This window comes from Callithrix jacchus, chromosome 3 (genome assembly GCF_049354715.1).
Source record: "Callithrix jacchus isolate 240 chromosome 3, calJac240_pri, whole genome shotgun sequence".
Taxonomy (NCBI): domain Eukaryota; kingdom Metazoa; phylum Chordata; class Mammalia; order Primates; family Cebidae; genus Callithrix; species Callithrix jacchus.
In genome coordinates, this window is record NC_133504.1 from 116,354,728 (window position 1) to 116,379,076 (window position 24,349).

Consider the following 24,349-nt stretch of genomic DNA (forward strand, 5'->3'; position numbering starts at 1 on the left):
AAGCACCATGGGCCACAGAGGTTTCCAGCTGGAAAAGCAATACCCCAAAGATCTGTATAACTGGCTTTCTCAAATACTCACTATGCCCAAAACCAAGTGCATTTCTAGTCCAAAAACTGGAAATATTCAAATTTCTAATTCTTTAAATAGATTTTTAATTTTTATTATATTTTTTCCCTTTTATATAATTGTATTCAGTAGTTTTGATCAGTATTCATATTTCCCTTTATCTTTGTTTGTAAATGATTAACAGCTTAACAATATTTACTTAAGAAACAATGTTTATGTAAGAGACAATTTACATTTTGGAAAGCGCCTTCTTACATTTTGGCTGCACCTCTTTATGGAAGGTCACAGCTACCATGTGATGTCTCTTTCCTATTACCATTTTCTCTGATAAATGCTCCCACCTTCCATTTTGATGCCTAGGCATAGAAGTAGCTTTCCATTCTTGTTCATCCTGGAGTACTGTTCATTCCTTGTTCCTTTCCCTTAACCATTCAGACATCATTGTAAAGAGCCCCTTTATTAAAGTGTCCTCAATTGCCCCAGTCGAGTGTGCCCTCTGTTTTCTGCCAGCTCCTGATGGATTGAGCCATTCTTCTCTCCTGGAGCCACTGACCTTTCAGTTCTTCAAATATTCTGTGTTACCTTCTATCTCGACCTAGATGAATCTTTCTCTTTTCCTAGTTAATGCTAACTCATCCCTCAAATCTCAGCTCAAATATCACTTTCTAGTGGAAGCTTTTCCTGACTCTCAAAGTAGGTCAGGTAACTTAGTAATATGCTTCTCTACTTCTATGTAATTTTCCACAGCCCTTTTAATAGATAAATACATCATTTAATTGAAGTAGGTCTCTGCTATGAATGGGGGAATCATGTCCGTTTTGCTCAGCACCACACCACAGTCCTTAACATAGTGTCTGGTATATATGGTACTCAGAACATAAATGGTAAAAGAATGAATACATTCAATTTGTTAGTCCCTAGCTAGAGGTACAGGTGTATACAAGTTGACCACATTTATCTATTTATTTTGTATGACCATGTCACATACGCTAATCACATTTTGAGCAAAGAGATTATTTTTTACTATTTCATCCAATCACAGTTTCTAAAGCCAAGCATTTTAAATTTCCATAATATTAAGAATTTTCTGGCCACCTCCTTGCTGTAAATGACTCTTCCTGTCTTCTTCCCATACTCTGCTATTTTTATTCTTCTCAGCCAATAATTTCCTCCTTTCTATTATCTCTTTATTTGTAGCCTGGAATGACTTCCTCCCATTCCATATCCATTGGGCTGAATCTTCTCCTTCAAGGTTTTGCTCAACAGTTTCCTCAATGAAGTCTACTAAAATTATTTAAAATTTTAGAAGCAACCCTCTCTCCTAATCCCCTGGGCCTTGCTGTGTTTTTTTGATAACTGTTATCATCCTCTAATATTATTTGTATACTGACAATGCTTATAGTTTATTGTCTTTCTCCCTTAGTAAAATCTATGTACTGCAAACACCTACAGCAGTGCCTGGCACAGAGTGGGAATTCAGACATCTTTGATGAATGAATTATTTAGGTATCCTTTTCTCCCTCTTGATCTGCCCATACAGGTTCATTCTCCCACAAGGCAGAAGGCAATTATATATGTAAGGAGTCTCCCTTGCTCCTTCCTCCACCTAGGAAAAACTTTATAATCCAAAAATTTTAAAAGAAGTCTCATGTGATTTAAAGGAAATACCCTTACCACACATAATTCTTAAATTTGTAATTAAGCAATGTGAACACAGTAATTATGCTTTTTGGATTAAATGTCCTGTACTCAGTAAATACTTTGTTATGAGAGCAATAAAATGAAGGCAAGTGGTAATGAACGTCCATAAAGGTGTAAGTGGAGTGCTTAATCTCTACTTCCCGAGCAATTAATTTCTATCTCCATTCTATCTCCAAGTCACTTTAGAAATATCATATAAAAAGCAGATTTGTCATGTAATCTAGCAAAGGGAACTCCTTATGAATTTGTACTTTGGCCATTCTCTGTTATTTTCATCATTGATATACAACATGATTAGTCAAGGCACTACAAAACTAAAAGAACCTTCTGAATCATTACATGTTAGATTTTCAAAAGCATTTCAGGCCACATCTTATTTATTGAATATTGGTTATCCATGCTCTGTATACATGGTTACTCTGTTGTAACCATAATATTCCAGTCAGTCAATCCAACAGGAAATGTCTTTTAAACGACTAGCATTTGCTCATCCTAGCATTGCTTTATTAACCAGAACGCTGCACCTCTGAGCATGCTAAATGCTGAGAACTTGCTGTCTTACTGACAACTATGAAATATCTGTTAGTCTGAAATTACTTTTATGCAGATGCCACTAAATGGCTGAAGAAAAGAGAGTGAAGTCTGGCTAGCATGCATATCAGTTCTCATCCCTTCACAACACTGCCTCTTCTCAGAGGCTTATACCTCCTATCTGTGCATGATTATTCTTGTTAAAACTCTAATTGTTTTTTCCTCTTTTAAGTGAAACATGGTAGGAAATTTTTCTGAAATAATGTGTGTTTTTTCCTCTTGTTTACATTGTGTGTTAGTAAAAGAGCAATTAGGAAGTATCAGGTTGAATGGAGAAAAATTAAGTCCCAATTTTTTGGTTTATTTCATCACTAAAGGTAACCACTATTAATTTTAGAACTTATATTTTTTCATGTTTTTTTTTAAACACACAATCACACACCACACAACAGTGATCTGAAACTGTCAATAGTGGTAACTAGAAAAAGAACAGACTAAGCCTATAAAAGTGACATCTATAAAAATCATACCAAAAAAAAAGAAAGAAAGAAAAAAAAAAACCTAGCCTCTAGGGTAAAGGTTAACAACTGAACTGTCACTTAGTGCTGATGACTTGCTTTCCCCTAAGCTTAGAACTTTCGGGGAATTAGTTTATGATCCCAAGCAGCTTTCTCGGCTTGGGGGAGGGTGCCTAGTTAGCCCTAATTATTACATTTTGTTTCACATTCCCACTTAAACAGCTAACCTTTTTTTCTAATAGGTCTGGACTCTGGCAGCCATAGCTTGAACTGACTGCACTGTTCTTTCTCTAAATGGCCTTTTGTGTGTGGATAATGACCCCACTCTCTTGAGTAGGGTTTCTCTCTACATGCTGTAGCTAAATGCATCCTTGGAAAAAACAAAGCAAAGAGAAACTGCAGTAAAATGGTCCATAATGGCCTCCTGTGTTGGGGTTAGGCTAGACACGCAGACTTACACAATTTCCTTCTTCTAAATTTCACACAGAATAATGCTGTACCTCAGAGAAGGGAGACTGCACCTTATGGGATTTTGGCTGTGTTCTGGTTTGTGGTTTGAAAGACAAGCTGTCATGAAATTAAAGGCTGCCTGGGTATTCTGGGTGGAAATACTGCTCTGCTTCTTCATCCAGTTGATTGAATCAAAGCCTGCCTCAGAATAAGTGCTGAGAAGTAGGATTTTCTTCTTGGTCAGCCCCAGGCTTTGGAGGGCATTTGGTCATTTTTACCTTATGCTACAATTCTGCTCTGATAATCTGAGTTTGCCGTGTTCGTGGTACAGGGAAATCTTGTGAAACAGATGAACGAAAGCTCTTAGAAACCTGTCTCCTGACTCTATGTATGAAGATTTAGAATTAGAGCAGAACATGGTGGCTTGCACCTGTAGTCCAAGCTACTTGGGAAGCTGAGGCGGGAGGATCACTTGAGTCCAGGGTTTAAGGCTACAATAAGCTGCAGTTATTTCACTGCTCTCCACCCTATCTCCATCTCTTAAAAAAAAAAAAAAAGGTAGAATTCAGAATGAACTTTTTGTTCAGTTGAATAACAGGAGCCATGGTGTCAAAGCTTACAAAACTTTAAGCCAGATTTTGACTCAGCTATTTTTTACATTTCAATATAATTAAAAGCATATGTAAGTATCCCTATAGTCCCCATGAATTCCATTATCTCTATGGAACTTAAAATAAGGTAATTTTAAGGTCTAAAGAAAATGTTAGTGAAGTCTCCCTACCTAGTCTAATTCACTACCCTCTCCTCCACTGTGTCTTTTTGTTCTCCTCCTTTATATAAGAGGACTTTATAAATTATTAGACCTTATATAAATATTAGTCAGTGTGAGCTAGTCACTCGCACTCTCTCATGTACTAAATTCCCTCTGTTACACCATATGTACGAATTCTATCCAACCCATTTCTTCCACCTCATCCCCTGGGTATTTTAATAGTTCCATTTAATGAAGTAATAACCCATAATGGGTTAATAAAGGGCAGTTAGGGATGCTAAGGTCCAGCCCTTTGAAGAGCTGGAAGGTACTTTGCCAAGGTGATTTATTCACTCCTTTTGGGTGCCTGATCTTAGAAAAGGAATATGATAATACATGTCTCTTTTACTCAAACTAGTAAAGATATAGGTGTGGCATTTGTGTATGTGTGTGTGTGTGTGTGCATACGTGCGTGTGTGTGTGTGTGTTTAGTGTTTTTTTTTTTTTTTAGATGGAGTCTCTTACTGTCACCCAGGCTGGAGTACCATGGTGTGATCTTGGCTCACTGCAGTCTCCACCTCCTGGGTTCACACGATTCTCCTGCCTCAGCCTCCTGAGCAGCTAGGAGTACAGGTGCACACCACCACACTCGTCTAATTTTTTGTATTTTTAGTTGAGACGGGGTTTCACTATGTTGGCCAGACTGATCTCAAACTCCTGACCTTGTGATCCACCCACCTCAGCCTCCCAAAGTGCTGGGATTACAGGCGTGAGCCACTGCACCCAGCCTGTATTTAGTATTTTTTAATGACAGCCTCTGCATAAGCAAGAGAGGAAGAACTGGAGTGGAAATGTGCACAGAGGAAGCTGAGGAGATTGTTTCCTATTATTGAGTAACCTTGAAAGGAAAGACAAATATTAACTATTACCCTATATTAATTGAACATTAATTGAATATGACAATTTTTGTTTCATCACAAAAAATTCAGAATAGGTCTTCAGCTTATTACAATTTTACAAAATGCTATTTGATTTAAAAATCAATGAAAAATGAAGTTTGAAGAAAATTCAGAAGAGCAAATTCATTCTCTATGAAGGTGTACTCCAGCCATTTATGTAGACTCCTAGTCTTCCCAGAAGATTTTTTGAGGCACGTACAGCTTTGCCCAATAGCTTTGGGCTGCAGCTGCTGAAGAGGAGAGTGGTACCAGAGAAAAATACTGACTGCCTTATAAACCTTGGTTTTTACACATAGATGAAGCGCCTTTTGACTCTATCGAACTGGTATGATCTAGTGTTTATGATCCATACGAGAATCTGGAAGGTGATTAAAGTTTCTAACACTATAGGTTGATATATTTTAGAGCAACACTCTTCCTCTGAAGTGCTTTTTGTTGGTCTGTAGATATGTCATCATGAGTTGAACCATTTGCTAGTGGCCTGGATCAGTGTAGATAGGCTTGGAACACTTTCAGAGCAGAAGCTAAGTTTGGTGAAGGCTAAGAGAAAGAAGGGTCAGAGACTAGGGGCAGGCAACTACCATTAGATCATTACGGATGAAATAGTCAGTGAAACTCTCTATCACTTTGCCTGGGGAAATCATTTATTAATGTAGTCACAACTTTTTATTGAGCATTTTTTATTTGCTAGACATGGTCTTAGGGTCCAGGGCTACAGAAGATAAATAAATAGGTGATTACTACCCTCAAGAGGTCACATTCAACTGGTAGAGTTGAAATGGTAAGCAGATTCATCACAAATAACAAAATAATAGCTCTCACTTATTTCAAGTGAGTTCCTGCCACTGTTCTAAGTAATTTGCATTCATTAGTTCATTTAATCTCACAACTCTGCAAAGTAAGTATTGTTATGATCTCTTTTCTACAGACAATTGAACCAGGGCACAAGGAGACTTTTGTACTTGTTCAAGGTCAAACAGTAAGTGATGGAACAGCATTACCACCTGCTCTTCCTTATAACCTGTGACACCATATTGTGAAATAGAGGTATAAGAAAAGGGATCAGGAATTTCTTAGGAGAGATTAGCATTGTTTTAAAACCTTTGTTTTATTCCCGTCTCTCATATATAACTATTATTAAGAGTTTGGTGAATTTCTTCTCATCTTTCTTTGCAATGGGTTTTGCTGCTTTTTAAAAAAGAGCATAGTTGTAATTATATACAGTTTGCATATACAGGTTGAACATCCCTAATCTGAAAATGCAATCCAAAATGCTCCAAAATTCAGAACTTTTTGAGTGCCAACATAATGCTTCAAGCGGAAAACTCTATGCCTGATCTTATATGATGGGTCACAGTCCAAACAACGTCAAAACTGTTTCAGGCACAAAATTGTTTTAAAATGTTGTATAAAATTACCTTCAGACTATGTGTATGAGGTGTATCTAAGACATAAATAAATTTTGTGTTTATTGTAGAATTGGGTCCCATCCTTGAGATATCTCATTATGTATATGCAAATATTCCAAAATCTGAAAAAAATTAAAAAATCTGAAACACTTCTTTTCTGAAGTATTTCAGATAAGGGATATTCAACATGTACAATTTTTAACATGTAATTCTGAAGTTTGTCTACAGGTTTTGAATATTATTAAGCAATGATGGAAGTCCTTGAAAATCATTGTTTAAGGGCTTTCATAACCCAAAAGATGCTATTTTTAAGATACATTAAAAGAACTAAGTCACTAGAGACATATTTACTAGATAAAGTATATAGTATTATAATAACTTACCTTTAGGAACCATCATGAAGGCTCACTTTAAGTTCAGGTATCAAAATATTTTAGACTTTGGTATCTTCTTGTTACTTTACCTACTCAAGTTGAATTGGTTTGTCAGAATTGTAAATGCATTTAAAGTTGTAGACATTTTCAGCAAATACTCAACAAGAACTCAGAATGTTTCTCATATAGCAGTTTTATTTAAAAATTAGAAATGGGGGAGGGGGATAAAAATTATGATTAGAGCCAGTCTTTCCATAAAGTGTATGTCTGTTAAAATTTTAGTAACGAAACAAGCAGGAATACCCTGCATTCCATGGGTTGCACATCTCACCTATTAAAAAGGCATGTGAAACTCCTGTTAAAAAAATAAGGGAGTGAGTGGGGAAAATGTGCTTCTGACTGTTAAACTGTAGCTACTGGCTTTTGTATCAGAAGCCAATTCTTACATTTGAAACCCCAACTGATCTAAGCAAATTTTTCTAAGCTTGCCAAGTAATGAGTTTAAAAACAAGGGCCTCCTGTTGTTGCTTGATTTTCTTTCTATTTCAGTTGTTCTTTCAAATAACGTGCTTAAATGCCAAGGAAGCAATTTTCAGAAATGCACTGGTAGCTAAATCACAGCTGAAGGTTGAGATCACATGTAGGTGGACCTCGCCAGTGTTACCTAAACCCTGTATGATATTCTAGTATTACTTAAAGGAGAAAGAAATCAATGCCTAAGAAAGGGAACTGCTTAGCCTGGGTGGACCAAAGAAGAGTGAAATTGCGTGGCTGTGTACTCAGGAGAAGACTCTAGTCTTTATGATTGTCAGATTCAGTAAAACCTCGCTCTAACATTGATTTGATAGTAAGTTCTTTAATATAAGACAAATTTGCTTAAATCTTTATTCAAGATAAGCTTTTAAAAAAGAAACTCTGTCAGACCTAAGCACTTTCCTTAGATTATCTTATTTGACTTGTATAATCAATGCTAGGAGGTGGCTACCCTAACTTCCCTCATTTTGTAGAAAAGAAAATTGAGGCACAGAAATTAAGTAACTAGCCTATGTTTATAGTTAAGGAGTAGCAGGGCTGGAATGTGAACATAGGCAAAGCTTTCCAAAGCTTTATAGTTTGCCACTATATTGCTTATCAAAGCAATTGACAAGAGATGAATGGACCAGAGCATATCTTTGGAGAGTAGGGAATGAATGAAGGCATAGGGAAGTGAAAGCAGAAATATTTTTTTAAACCAGCTTTACATTCCAGTTCACCCCGTGGGCTAGTGATTTTCTTTGCTCCCATTCCCAGATCCATCCTCCAATCTTCTCTGCCCCACTCCCAAGCTTTCTGGATTCTAGATGGATTTGGTCATTGGAAGGCACTGGCAGGGAAATGAAGGGCAAGAGAAGAAAGGTCAGGGGGTCTTTTCCTCATGCTCTCTCTACTTCAGTTCACTTCTATGGATCTTTTTTGGCCAAGGAGCTGCATCTTTTTTGGCCAAGGAACTGCTCCTGCCCTTTCAGGCTTAGCAGTGGTATTAGCCTCCTGTTGCTGGCATCTGGGTGCTTCAGCATCTCTTATTTCTTCCCTTAACCCTGTTCTACCTCTTTAAGTCATCCTCTCATTAAAGTCTCTTCTTTTGAATTATCTGGGGGAAATTCTGTTTTCTGCTGGGACCTGACTGATAGGCCATGTTTTCTAATTTCTCTCTCTACATGCATTCACTAAACAAACATTCTCTGAGCCAGGTACTCTTCCAAGGGCTGGTGGTGAAGAACATCAAGGGGAATAAGATAGACAGGTTCTTGCTTTTCTGGAGCTTAAAATGTCTCATGCCTTCACTTCTTTATGCTTTGGTTCATTCCATACTTCCCACTCATCTCTTGCCAATTGTAATCCTTTAACCCCAAGTTCTCCTTCAGCAAAATTCTAACATTTATATATTTTTTGAGCACTGTAAAAGACTAGTTTCTGTGCTAACAATAAAGATTCTAAAATGAATTCAGAAGTACTCCCTTGTATTCCAGGTCGTGTTTCAAAGACTCCGTAACTCTGAAAAACCCACGGGAGCAGATGGAATTTTCCTGAGTGAACTGGAGCTGATTATTTGCCTCTTTAGAATGGCCAGGTTCCCAGATGATGAGATACTTGTGTTGTAGGATAATGTATGAAATTATTAATTTCAAGCAATTAGCAAGGTTTGGGGCTCCTTTGTCTCAGGAGAGAGATGTCTGAAGAAAGCAAAATTTTTCCACTTGCCTTCCTGACTTTTGTTTCTTGAGGACTGTGCTTTTAAGGAAATCATGGTAGTGAGGAAGGGAGAGATGAAGGTGGTTGGAGGCAGGCCATGAAGATGACAACGCTGAAGATTTAGGAGCAGGCAGAGGCTGCATGCGGCCTGGCATTTCAGAGAGGTGGCAGTAGCTGTCTGTGTCCCCAACAAGTCTGACCTCTAAGCTCTGAGCCAATGTAGAGCCCCCATGGAGGCCAAACCAAGGTGTTTCTGAGATCCCTGCAGCATTGAGGATTTCCTTGTGTGTTCAATGGCATGAACCCCCCTGCCTTTAAGGGATACCAGTAGCAAGAATACCTTAACTTATTCTGAAGTTTGGTTTTCAAATGAAATTATTACATGCTTTCAGATTCCAATGTTGCTTGATTTCCTAGCAGCTGGAAATATTTTCTACTATTTTTTCAGCACCAAGGTCATTTAGTTGATTCAATGCAACTCAAATTTGTATATGAATCATTTACTCATATTTATAAAACTCTAAGCTGCATTTAAAAGAAAGAAAATTGTAGCTCCCTGGGTAAGTAGGAATATTCCTTCCAAACAGGCCTTTAGTTTTCCCTCTCTGCTTGCTCATGATAGTTGGGGAATTGGGGCTTGTGGGGAGAGAGTGAGTTGATTGACCAGATTATCAAATTATCATTTGGAGTAGGAATTGGTAAACTATGACCCAGAGGCCAAACCCAGCCCACCACCTTTTGTATGCCCCATGAGCTAAGAATTATTTTTATATTTCTTTATAATTGGGGGAAAAAATCAAAAGAATAATAATATTTTGTGACACTATATTAGTCAGTTTTGTATTTGCTATAAAATAATATCTGAGACTGAGTAATTTATAAAGAAAAGAGGTTTCATTGGCTCACATTTCTACAGGCTGTATGTACATGAAGCACAGTGCTAGCATCTGCTTCTGGTGAGGCCTCGGGAAGCTTCCAGTCAGGACAGAAGGTGAAGGGGAGCCAGCATGTTACATGGTGAGAATGGGAGCAAAAGAGGAAGGAGAGAGGTGCCACATATTTTTAAACAACCAGATCTCACAAGAACTCACTATCATGAGGACAGCAGTAAGCCATTCATGAGGGATTCACCCTCATGATCCAAACACCTCCTCTTGGACCCTACTTTCAATATTGAGGATCATATTTCAACCTGAGATTTGGAAGGGACAGATATCCAAACCATATCAGACACATGTAAGTTATATGAAATTCAAATGTCAGTGTCCGTCATAAAATTGCATTGGAACATGGCCACACTTGTTTGTTTATGTGGCTGCTTGGTGCTATATAAACAATGCAACGTAAGCAATTCAACATAATTGTGCTACATAAACAATTCAACAATGCAAGGTTGAATTGTTTTGACAAAGACCCACAAAGCCTAAAATATTTCTATCTGGCCTTTATAGAAGCTTTCTGACCCTTGAGATAGGGTGAAAGTGGTCATTTTTGTTCCTAGGCCTTAAACTTGGCTGTCCAAAAGAGTATCTAGTCACCTAATACCTAGATTTATTTCTATTTATATGGTTGTTACTCAACCAAGAGTAAAGTTGGCATCAGAATAGACTAAATCAAAAAAGGTAGGGGGCGGGCGCGGTGGCTCAAGCCTGTAATCCCAGCACTTTGGGAGGCCAAGGCAGGTGGATCACAAGGTCAAGAGATCGAGACCATCCTGGTCAACATGGTGAAACCCCGTCTCTACTAAAAATACAAAAAATTAGCTGGGCATGGTGGCACGTGCCTGTAATCCCAGCTACTCAGGAGGCTGAGGCAGGAGAATTGCCTGAACCCAGGAGGCGGAGGTTGCGGTGAGCTGAGATCGCGCCATTGCACTCCAGCCTGGGTAACAAGAGTGAAACTCCGTCTCAGAAAAAAAAGGGGGGGGCATCCCCGTGAGTTAAACAGAAATCAACACATATTAAATGAGCTTAGCCTGACATAGGAAGTTCCCCCAGAGGCATTATAATAATGATAGCTTCCATGTATAGAACTCTTACTATATGCCATATACTTAGCAACTCAATCCTCAAAACAGCCCTGAAAGGTGGATATTTTAAAGCTCTTGTGAAAGTGGTGCAATTAGTTAAAATACAGAAATCAAAAGGTCTATCCAGTGTGACTCTAGAGGAAGGAAATGTAGAGGAAGTACTACTTCAAACACACAGTGCAAAGAGGGAGTTTTTTCGCCCACCTGCCATGACATTTCATCTTGTGGTAGATCAACTTTACAGAGTTGCTGTAAGAAATCAGTGATCTAACTTGCGGGAAAACACCTTACAGCATCTGGCAGGTAGTGGTTGCCCAGTGAATGTTGATTTGCTTCCTTCTCTTTTTTTATTCCAAATTAAATTTCATATTTACCAAAAACATATTTGGGGTATACACAAAGATCAGAATAGCAAAGCAATAATTAATAAAATGTTAGCAAAAAGGCTGGGGATGGGTGGGAGCTTGGCTTCACCATTCATACTTTTCATGTTGTTTTGATTTTGAATCCTGGAAATGTATTAGCTATCAAAAAATGAAATTGCAAATTTATAATCAGGCTTAATTTGGAATCTATAAACTTTAGAGCCTCTCTAGTAATATGTTTACTCAATTTTTTGATGATGATTCCTCTAATATTTATTTTATTTGATTTCATTCTTTTTTTGCCTCTAGTCTGGAATTAATTTATTCCTTGACTTGGAAACATAACAATCCAATTCTTTATTTATATAAATAACTCCTATGGATGTTAGTGATATCAGCCTTTAGTTCATTTTTGTAACCAAAACTTAACTTTCTAGAGGTTGTTATATCTGGCTTTCATGTGTTTTCTATATACATTTACTTCAAACCAGTAGCATTATTGGGGCAAACACATGTATTCTGTGGTGGGTAAAATACTGACTATTTAGTCAATGCTATATCAAGTTAAATAGTAACATATTTATAAGTTAAAACAGGCCAGTCTCAGTGGCTCGAGCCTGTAATCCCAGTATTTTGGGAGGCCAAGATGGATGGATCACTTGAGGTCAGGAATTCAAGACCATCCTGGCCAACATGGTAAAACCCATCTCTACCAAAAAATAGAAAAATTAGCTGGGTGTGATGGTGCATGCCTATAGTTCCAGCTACAAGAGGCTGAAGTGGGAGAATTGTTTGAACGACAGAGTGAGACTCTGTCTCAAAAAAAAAAAGTTAAAATATATTTATTTGTTTTCTAAATGTACCAAGACATTTCACTGGCTTGTGTCAGTAAGAGAAACACATCCAAGTTCCCTCATTAGGAAACCCATGGCCTTCTGTGTCCTCTGATGAGGGCTCCTACCCTCCCCTCTGTACCCACTCCCTAAAGCCATTCCTTCCCTCTCCAGCATCACTAAACCACTTGCTGGTCTTAGTACCCCCATGCTGTTTGTCACTTAGTAGGTGCTTAGTTAATATTTGATAAATTGATGATAAAAATGAATGACCAATAACCAATAAACTGGAATGTCCCATGAACTTTCTGACATTGGTTTAATTTTCCAGAAAGTGTTCTTATTGCAGAAACAAGATAGGCTAAATTCTCTAACATATGCACACTCCTCTTAATAATACTTTCTATATTATTAATAATATAGAAATTCCTCTTAATAATATTTTCTATATTATTAAATTAGCTTTTATAGGCCAGTCTCTCCTGAGTTTAGTGAACATGGATTGAACCATCTATATAGGAAAATTGGTCAAACAATGAGCCTATGGCTTGGAACACACACTCTAGAAAGAAGCATCCAAGTAGCACAAAGCAGCTTAACTCACCTCCACACACATGCCCCTAGTAGAGTTTCTGGCCCCAGACTTTGCCTCCAGTCCATCCTAGATAGCAATAACCTCTCTAGAATTATGCTTGCATTCGTTTTCTGAAGGGCTCTTAGATCAGATGTTATTAGTTAGGATAATATTCAAGGCTTTTTGTCAACTCGTTCCAATATACTGTTTTTGAGCCATTTCACCCAATGAAGCTCTCTGTTCCAAGTAGATCAGTTTCTCGAAGGCAAATCCTTTATTTCTACCTTCAAATTTTAACCTATATTCTTTCCATTAAAGAAGTCTCCTGAGTTTATTTGTTTTTAAAGTAGCCTGTTTTGCTTATGCCAATTAAAATTCTATGTATCAAAAGAGCCTATATAAAACCCATCTCTTTCCCATAATCTTTCTTGGCATCTGCTGTTTATACTATAACATCTAATAACTTGTCTACATATGCTCTACTTACTTCCTACTTGCATTTTATTCATACATCTTGTCTGCTCAAACACATGACTGTTGTTTTGAGACCTAGGTTTGGTTATTTCCTTATTTATCATTTCTCATAATGCCTACCACAAACCTGGCTGGACTGAGTAGGTGTTCTAAGGACACCAATTAAACTGAATCTTCAGAATGCATTTTCAAATTGGGAGGCAGAGAATGAATGAAATGGATACATAATACCTGCCATGACAGGTGTTTGTTATCTAAAGTAATCCTCACAAAATGCTGCCAAATATTTATTATTAACCTTACCTTTTAGCGATGAACAAGCAGATATTCACAAAAGCTTAGTGACTTGCCAGTGCCACATTGCTAGTGTGCAGCAGAGCTGGAATTTGAAAACAGATCTGTTTGATGTCAAAGCTTTTCCTTTTTTTCCTCTTTTCACTCAATATTTTGCAATGGTAGCAATGTTTAAGACTGAGGAGTATAAAATGTTATTATGCAGAGAAGGGATCCAAGATGGCTGAATAGGAACAGCTCTGGAGTGCAGTTCCCAGTGAGAATGCAGAGGGTGAGTGATCACCACATTTCCAAACAAGTTTTTACTGCCCACAGACCAGGAAATTCCCAGAGAGAAAAGGGCCATGAGTCTCCAGCATGGCTGTTTCAGCTGGTGTAGTGGGTCTCCACACAAAAACTCACACAAATCCGGACACTGTTTTCAACTGGTGCCTGGAATGCCTGGGAGACAGAGCCACCCATTCAACTGAAAAAAAGGGGGCTGAAACAGGGAGCCAAGTGATCTGGCTCAGCAGGTGCCACCCCCACAAAGACCAGCAATCTGAAATGCTCTGGTTTGAGAGTTTCACAGGAAGCACAGCTGGACCTGGGATGATCCAGCTTTGTAGGGGGAAGGGTGTCCATGATTACTGAGGCAGTCCACCACTACCGAGGCAGTCCACCATTACCAAGGCAGTCTACCATTACTGAGGCAGACTGCCATTACTGAGGGAGTCTGCCATTACTGAGACAGACTGCCATGACCAAGGCAGTTATAACTACACCTCTGTAAACAAAACCACAAGGAAGTTCACACAGCAGCTAGGCAGAGCCCACAGTAGCTCAGCAACACCTTTGCTGGCAGACTGGGACTAGTCCACCTCCTCCCTGGGAAGAGCATCTCTGAAAAAAGGCACCAGCATGTCGGGAACTTATAAATAAAGCCCCACCTTCCCAGGACAGAGCACATGGGAAATAAAGGCAGTTATGAGTTCCACTGCAGCACACTTAAATGTACATGCCCAGCAGCTCTGAACAGAACAATGGTACTCACAGCTCAGCACTTGAGCTCCTATAAGGCACAGACTCTCTCCACAAGCAGCTCCCCAACCCCCATTTCTCCAAAGAGTCACCTCATAAAGGAGAGCTCAGGCTGACATCTGGCAGGTATCCTTCTGGGACAAAGATAACAGAAGAAGAAACTGGGAGAAACCCTTACTGTTCTGTAGCCACTGCAGGTGATCCCCAGGCAAGCAGGGTCTGGAGTGGACCTCCAACAGTCCTATAGCAGAGGCCTGTGACTATTACAAGGAATACTAAAAAACAGAAAGTAATAACTTCATCACCAACAAAAAGGACATCCACTCAGAGACCACATCTGAAAGACACCAACTAAAAAGACCACAGGTACATAAATCCACAAAGATGTGAAGAAACCAGTGAAAAAAGGATGAAAACACCCCAAATCAGACCACCTCTCCTCCTCCAAGGGATCACAACTCCTCACCAGTATGGGAACAAGGCTGAATGGAGAATGAGTCTGATAAATTGACAGAAACAGGCTTCAGAAAGTGGGTAATAAACTTCTCTAAGCTAAAAGAACATGTTCTAACCCAATGCAAAGAAACAAAGAACCTTGAAAAAACATTTGACAACATGCTAATGAGAATAAACAGCTTAGAGAAGAATATAAATGAATTGATGGAGCTGAAAAACACAACATGAGAACTTTATGAAGCATAAACAAGTTTCAATAGCTGAATCGACCAAGCAGAAGAGAGGATATCAGAGATTGAAGATCAACTCAATGAAATAAAATGAGAAGGCAAGATTAGAGAAAAAAGAGTAAAAAGAAATGAACAAAGTCTCCAAGAAATATGGGATTATGTGAAAAGACCTAATCTACATTTGATAGGTATAACTGAATGTGATGGAAAGAATAAATCCAGGCTGGAAAACACTCTTCAGGATATTATCCAGGAGAACTTCCTCAGCCTAGAAAGGCAGGCCAATATTCAAATCCAGGAAATACAGAGCACACCACAAAGATATTCCTCAAGAAGAACAACCCCAAGGCACATAATCATCAGATTTACCATGTTTGGAAATGAAGGAAAAAATGCTAAGGGAACCAGAGAGAAAGGTCTGGTTACCCACAAAGGGAAGCCCATCAGATTCACAGTGGATCTCTTGGCAGAAAACCTACAAGTCAGAAGAGAATAGGGGCCAATATTCAATATCCTTAAAGAAAAGAACTTTCAACCTAGAATTTCATATCCAGCCAAACCAAGCTTCATAAGTAAAGGAGAAATAAAATCCGTTATGAACAAGCAATTGCTCAGAGATTTCATCACCACAGCCCTGCCTTACAAGAGCTCATGAAAGAAGCAGTAAACATAGAAAGGAACAACCAGTACCAGCCACTCCAAAAATGTACCAAATGCTAAAGAGCATTGACACAATGAAGAAACTGCGTCAATTAATGGGCAAAACAACCAGCTAGCATCAAAATGGCAGGGTCAGATTCACACATAACAATATTAACCTTAAATGTAAATGGGCTAAATGCCCCAATCAGAAGACACAGACTGGCAAATTGGATCAAAAATCAAGACCCATCAGTGTGCTGTATTCAGGAAACCCATCTCACATGCAAGGATACACACAGGCTCAAAATGAAGGGATGGAGGAAGATTTACCGAGCAAATGGAGAGCTAAAATAAGCAGGACTTACAATCCTAGTCTCTGGTACATAAATTTTAAACCAACAAAGATCAAAAGAGACAAAGAAGGGCATTACATGATGGTAAAAGTATCAATGCAACAAGAAGAGCTAACGATCCTAAATATGTATGCACCCAATACAGGTGTGCCCAGTTACATAAAGCAAGTTCTTAATGACCTGCAAAGAGACTTAGACTCCCATACAATAATAGTGGTAGACTTTAACACTCCACTGCCAATATTAGACATATCAACAAGAGAGAAAATTAACAAGTGTATTCAGGACTTGAACTCAGATCTGGACCAAGCAAACCTAATAGACATTTACAGAACTCTCCACCCCAAATCCACAGATATATATTCTTCTCAGCACCACATTGCACCTACTCTAAAATTTACCACATAATTGGAAGTAAATCACTCCTCAGCAAATGCAAAAGAATGGAAATCATAACAAACAGTCTCTCAGACCACAGTACAATCAAAATAGAACTCAGGATTAAGAAACTAACTCAGAACCATACAACTTCATGGAAACCAAAAAACTGGTTCCTGAATGTTGACTGGATAAACAATGAAATGAAGGCAGAAATAAAGATGTTCTTTTAAACCAATGAGAATGAAGACACAATGTACCAGAATCTCTGGGACATATTTAAAGCAGTCTCCAGAGGAAAATATATAACAATAAGTGCCCACATGTGAAGCAAGGAAAGATCTAGAATTGACAACCTATCATCAAAATTGAAAGAGCTAGAGGAGCAAGATTAAAAAAAAAAACTCAAAAGCTAGCAGAAGACAAGAAATAAGATCAGAGCAGAACTAAAGGAGATAGAGACACAAAAGGCCCTTCAAAAAATCAATAAATCCAAGAGCTGGTTTTTTGAAAAGATCAACAAAATAGACAGACCACTAGCCAGATTAATAAAAAAGAAAAGAGAGAATAATCAATAGATGCAATAAAATATGATAAAGGGGATATCACCACAGATTCCACAGAAATACAAACTACCATCAGAGATTACTACAAAAAACACTATGCACATAAACCAGTAAACCTGAAAGAAATGGATAAATTCATGGACACTTGCATCCTCCCAAGCCTAAACCAGGAAGAAGTCAAAACCCTGAATAGACCAATAACAAGGGCTGAAGTTGAGGCAGCAATTAATAGCCTACCAACCAAAAAAAGTCCAGGTCCAGATGGGTTCACAGCCAAATTCTACCAGACATACAAAGAGGAGCTGGTAACCACTCCTTCTGAAACTATTCCAAACAATCCAAAAAGAGGGAATCCTTCCCAAATCATTTTAGGAGACCAATACCATTCTGATACCAAAACCCAGCAGAGACTCAACAAGAAAAGAAAACTTCAGGCCAATATCCATGATGAACATAGATGCAAAAATCTTCAATAAAATACTGGCAAACCAAAACAGCACATCAAAAAGCTAATCCATCATGATCAAGTAGGCTTCATCCCGGGGATGCGAGGCTGGTTCAACATACACAAGTCTATAAACGTAATTAACTACATAAACAGAACCAAAGATAAAAACCACACGATTATCTCAATACATGCAGAGAAGGCCTTGAAAAAAATTCAAAAGCCCTTTATGCTAAAAACTCTCAATAAACTAGGTATTGAAGGAATGTATCTCAAAACAATAAAAGCTATTTATGACAAACCCACAGACAATATCATACTGAATGGTCAAAAACTCGCAGCATTCCCTTTGAAATCTGGCACTAGACAAGGATGCCCTCTCTCACCACTCCTATTCAATATAGTACTGGAAGTTCTACCCAGAGCAATCAGGCAAGAAAAAGAAATAAAGGGTATTCAATTAGGAAAGGAGGAAGTCAAACTGTCTCTATTTGCAGATGACATGATTGTACATTTAGAAGACCCCAGTGTCTCAGCCCAAAATCTCCTGAAAGTGATAAGCAACTTCAGCAAAGTCTCAGATAAAAAAATCAATGTGCATAAATCACAAGCATTGCTATACAGAAATAACAAACTTAAAGACAGCCAAATCAAGAATGAACTGCCATTCACAATTGCTTCAAAGAGAATAAAATACCTAGGAATACAACTAACAAAGGATGTAAAGGACCTCTTCAAGGAGAACTACAAACCACTGCTCAAGGAAATAAAAGAGGACATAAACAGATGGAAAAACATTCCATGCTCATGGTTAGGAAGAATCAGTATCGTGAAAATGGCCATAGTGCCCAAAGTATAGATTCAATGCTATCCCCATCAAGCTACCTTCACAGAACTGGAAAAAGCCACCTTAAACCTATGGAACCAAAAGAGTGCCTGCATAGCCACATCAATTCTAAGCATAAAGAACAAAGCTGGAGGCATCATGCTACCTGACTTCAAACTATACTACAAGGCTACAGTAATCAAAACAGCATGGTACTGGTACCAAACAGGGATATAAACCAATGGAACAGAACAGAGGCCTCAGAGGCAATGCTACACATGTACAACCATCTGATCTTTCACAAACCTGACAAAAACAAGCAATTGGGGAAGGATTTTGTGTTAAATAAATTCTGTTGGGAAAACTGGCTAGCAGTGTGCAGAAGGCAGAAACTGGACCCTTTCCTGATACCTTAGACCAAAATTAACTCGAGATGGATTAAAGACTTAAACATGAGATGTAACACCATCAAAACCCTAGAAGAAAACCTAGTTAAAACCATTCAGGACATAGGCATAGGCAAGGACTTCATGACTAAAACACTGAAAGTATTGGCAACAAAAGCCAAAATAGACTATTGGGATCTATCTAAACTCCAGAGCTTCTGCACGGCAAAAGAAACAATCATTAGAGTGAACTGACAACCAACAGAATGGGAAAAAAATTTTGCAATCTACCCATCTGACAAAGGGCTAATATCAGCATCTACAAAGAACTAAAACAGATTTACAAGAAAATAACAAACAAACAAACCCACTCAAAAGTTGGTGAAGGGCATGAACTTTTCAAAAAAAGATATATATGAGGCCAACAAACATGAAAAAATGCTCATGATCACTGGTCGTTAGAGAAATGCAAATCAAAACTACACTGAGATACCATCTCATGCCAGTTAGAATGGCAATCATTAAAAAATCTGGAGACAACAGATGCTGGAGTGGATGTGGAGAAATAGGAACACTTTTACATTGTTGATGGGAGTGTAAATTAGTTCAACCATTGTGGAAGACAGTGTAGCGGTTCCTCAAGTACCTAGAAATAGAACTTCCAATTGACCCAGCAATCCCATTACTGGGTATATACCCAAAAGATTATAAATTGTTCTATTATAAAGACACATGCACACATATGCTCATTGCGGCACTGTTTACAATAGGAAAGACCTGGAACAAAACCAAATGCCCATTGATGATAGACTGGACAGGGAAAATGTGGCACATATACACCATGGAATACTATGCAGCCATAAAAATGATGAGTTTTTATGGGACATGGATGAATCTGGAAACCATCATTCTCAGCAATCTGACACAAGAACAGAAAATCAAGCACCATATGTTCTCACTCATAGGCAGGTGTTGAACAATGAGAACACATGGACACAGGGAGGGGAGCATCACACACTGAGGTCTGTTGGGGGTGACTAGGGGTGGGATAGCTGGGAGTAAGGAGTTGGGGAGGGATAACATGGGGAGAAATGCCAGATGTAGGTGACAGGGATGGAGGCAGCAAACCACATTGACATGTATGTACCTATGCAACAATCATGCATGTTCTGCACATGTACCTGGAACCTAAAGTACAGTATAATATAAAAAAAAGAAATTTTTTTTCAAAAAATAAAATAAAATGCTACTATGTATTCTTAATGGGTAATTTGATGAAAAAAATTAGTTTTGCCTATAAAATGGCATTATTGTCCTTCTTTTAAAATAAAATTAAAATTGCATGGAAGACAGCTTATCATTATCAAATAAAATATGGAAATATACAGGAAATCATTAGGGAAATGAATTCAAAAGTTAGGGAAATAAAACCTTGCCCAGCTTAGGTAAGTAAGAAATCCTGAGTTTAGACAAACTTCAGGCTCCCAGACATTTTGGAGAAGCAGCAAGAATATCAAGGTATTTTTCTATTGCCTGGAAAGATGTCTTTCAAAGATCCATATTGTTCTTCTTCATTTCTCTCTTGCTTAACTTTAGAAGACAAAGTAAGTTAATGCAAGTTTGATTTCTAATACTTTTCAAAACAAAATCTAGGCCCAATATACTAAGAAGTCAAAATAGCAAAAAAGCAAATTTTAATAAAAATTTTCATTAAAATCCAGTTCCCTTTTCTATCTATAAACCTCAGCCACATTACCCAATTTCCCTGTTCCTGTGCCCCTAGCTGCCCTGGGAACAGAATATTTGTTTTATCTCTTTTTCTCAGTTAAGCTTTCTCTTTCTCTTCAGTTTGTCACTGAATGGGATACACCTGTGTTGTGTAGCTCGCATGCTGGGGGAGGCCAACTTCATCTCCTGAGCTATGGGAGACGAAGGGAGGGTTCAGCCTGTCTCACAGCAGGAAAACTCCCCCTGAGGAACTTTCAAGGCCCTTTTGTGAGATGACTACAGAAAAATACATTTTATTGACATTTTCGTCGTTTCCAGTTATTCCCATGATTTCTCCTGCCTGTGATATCTGGAAACTCACATGCAAAGTCACACACATGAATTCCTCTAGCTGACAGACATCATTCAGAGGCTGCATAATAAGAGGAAAGGAAAGGGCGAAGAGGAGGAGGGTGCTTTCCAAGGAGGCTGAAGCTTTCCTTACATAGAAAAACCATTTCCCTTTATTCTAACCCTAGGCTTGATTTAATTTCAAGCTATTAATTTGAAATAGCTAATCAGTTGCTACAGGCATACACACACTGCCAGGATTGCAAAATACCTGCCCTTTTCTAATCAACCCCAAAGTGATAATGATTTATATGTATAATGTGCACTTAGTCTGTAAAGCCCAGGCACTTTCCACAAGATGATTTGTAGAGATTATTCAGTAGGATTTTCTAATTCATACTAATGGCTGGGAGGCCCATGGAGGATATTCTTACATTTTCATGATTGAACAAGAGAGTGAACACACACATTTTTTAAAAAACATAAACTCTAGGAAGACGTTTCACAAAGCTTATTTTATACATTTCCTTGGAGAAGTGTCATTTTATTTGGAATGTTCATCAGTTTCAATGGGTACTAGTGGAAATGCCCTAAGAGTCCCTAAAGAGAAGTAAGGTTTACATGGCATGAGTTCTCATTGCTGCTTCAATACCAAATAGTTACTGAGAAGCAGGATGGGTTTCTTCATTTAAATGAGAATTATTTGGTTTGGCTTAATGAAGCAAGGATTAACTGCTGGCCGTATCGCTTAACCCACTGCTGTGATGTATCTGTCTTTATTAAGGAAATCTAATACATTCTTGGCAGGTTGCAGCAACCTACACATTTGAGGGAATTGGTAAGAAAGAAGACTATTGATTTTAATTGAAATGACAGCAGGAATTTGAGCAGAATGCAGTAATCTATGCTGAAATGAAGGTTAACACTATCCTAGTTAGAGTTAGTGTCCTGTCTTCCACCCGAATGGCCAATCAAATCTTCACTGACATTGCAAAATGATATCTTGACTATCCCCTTAAATCCCACTCTGGAGATTCCATTCCCATAATGGGGCACTCTCTCAAGGGAAAACATAACTGCAGCATCATTAAGTGCCAAATCCAGCATGGCAACTTCCCTTGGAGTTCTATCATTCAAGTCAATTGTAGTATTGACCCAGTTGAGATTACTAAATATCTTGGGAACATTATAATCCCAATAAACATGGTGGCCAAAAAACCAATTTATTTACTTAAATTTGACTCATCTTTTCCAGAAAGCCTTTCTCAAACTAAAGTGTATTCAATACCATAACTGAAATATATTCACCATTCATATGAGTAGATTCCTGAGGTCAAATACTTTAATTATTGGGGTCATTATAACATTAGAGACAGTGAGTCATGAGAAAGAAAAAGACTGGCAAACAAGGGAAGCAACTGAGGATTTGTTTTTCAAATAGAAATTCTAGTTGCATGATGCTTCACGGAAGTGCCATTTTATTTTTGTGCCTGCCTCTCAATGATCTCAATATACTTTACCAGTAACACCTTTTTATCATTTATGTGTCTCAGGTTCTGAATTTTGTAACTTCCAAAATATGCCTTTTGCCAGTAATAAGTGAGAATTTTTAAAAAATTACAGCATATTCCTGAAACATCAATTGGGTAGAATAATTTTTTGTTCTTTTCCATAGATCCTTATTGTTGGTTCCTAACCTAATATTTTAAGAGGGAAAGAAATCCCATCATGCCTAGAATAGATGTAAACATGAACATCTTCAGGCCCCTCTTTATGGACTTTGTTTACTACTCAGTATTGGGTATATGGAAAAATAAGCAGAAAAATACTGAATTATCTTGTGTTGCATTTCGCTAAGGTTGCAAATTTGAAGTTTGCCTTCAGATTCAATACTTGCCCAATACTGTCTGGACAGTTATATTTTGAGCAATTATTTGCTAAAGATATGTCTGTAGAATACATGGATACCTTGGGGAGAGGTATTGATTATTTCAACTCCCCCCAGCCAATTCTGAACACAGTGCTGTACATGTTGTTAAGGGAACTGAGCGTGTTCCCTAAAGATGCCCTGTAGTTTTTCTGGTCCAGTGTTTCTCTATTCCTGTTATCACAGTCATATTCCAGCTGAGGTAATTCCATCTTAATGTGCCTGTTACCTATCAAAATGGATGTCACAGTACATTTCCCCCACAGGAGACCGCTTCTGTGGGTAAACGAGGCACATATATCTGGATTGTCACACACTCTAGAAATCCCTTGGGTCTTACAAATGCTCCAAATTTATAGCTGCTAATTTTAGTGTATGTGGGTGTGCGGGTGACTGTCAATCAAACATGGAGCTTAACATTTACTGTGACTATTTATATTGAAATACAATTTCTTTTCTTCCTCTGTGGTAAGCTCAGAAATGGAGTGGAACAAGTTAATTAAAATACTGGTGGCTTAATACTTTTCAGCCACGGATAGTTTCCAGTCAGCTCTTCTCTGGAGCATTCTTTGTCATTGTGAAGCTAATCTGGAGCCAATAGGAAGATTTTTCTAACACAAAATAATTTCTTTTTTGCCCTCTCTCATAAATCTGAAGGAAACAGTCTCATGGACTATTCATTAATGCTTTGACACCTCTGTGCTACCATAGAATGTGGGGGTCGGGGGGACATCACATTTTATGAGCACCTACCTGGAAAACAGCTTTATCAGCAGGGATCAATTTGTCTTTTCCTATGCATTACTATTGAACTGTCTTCCCATCAGCAATCAGCTGACTCCGGAGGAATAAATACCAGCACACTGTAGGTTTTAAAGATTATTTTGGGTCCTTGATGTCCTAGAAATAGAAATATACAAGAAGAAATTTATTTGTATGTTGACTTCCTTGCTCTGGGTGAAATTATTTGAAGAATTATTTTTAAACTAAAATATTTTATTATACAGAGAACGAAAATGTAATCATGAAGTGTTCCTCTTCTAGAAGTTGCAAACTGGCAACCCACACACGCCTGCAGGGTTATTTTTTGTGGTCTGCCTGTTTTGGGCTTCTATTCTTCTTCTTCTTTTTTTTTTAGACAGGATTCCATTCTGTCACCCAGGCTGGAGTACAGTGGCATGATTATAGCTCAACTTCCTGGGCACAAGTGATCCTCCTGCCTCACCCTCACCAGCAGCTGGGACTACAGGCATGTGCAACCACACCCAGCAATTTTTTTTTCCAATAGAGTTGCTATATTGCCCCGGGTGGTCTTGAACTCCTAGCCTCAATTGATTATCTCACCTCAGCCTCCCAAAGCACTGGAATAACAGGAGAGAGCAGCCATACCCAGTTACATGTTTTTAATAATTGAATTAGGAACCATTGTATGTGACTTGGAAATTTCACATGGAAATATGGATTTGGAGATTCTTTTTTTTTTCAATTTTTTAAAATTG

The 24,349-nt window shown here is 38.2% G+C and overlaps 1 protein-coding gene across 28 annotated transcripts in view; it reads left to right on the forward strand.

Annotated features, from left to right (window-relative positions):
- Positions 1-24,349, forward strand: part of RASGEF1B (RasGEF domain family member 1B) — a 655,029-nt gene that overhangs the window by 557,592 nt on the left and 73,088 nt on the right. For 13 of the 28 annotated variants that reach the window (XM_078366979.1, XM_078366985.1, XM_078366991.1 and 10 more), the window contains one exon: positions 5,908-5,958. The exons of the other annotated variants lie outside the window; for them this stretch is intronic. In XM_078366979.1, the coding sequence (XP_078223105.1) occupies positions 5,908-5,958 (51 nt within the window). The remainder of the gene's footprint in view (positions 1-5,907; positions 5,959-24,349) is intronic. 28 annotated transcript variants of the gene reach the window in all.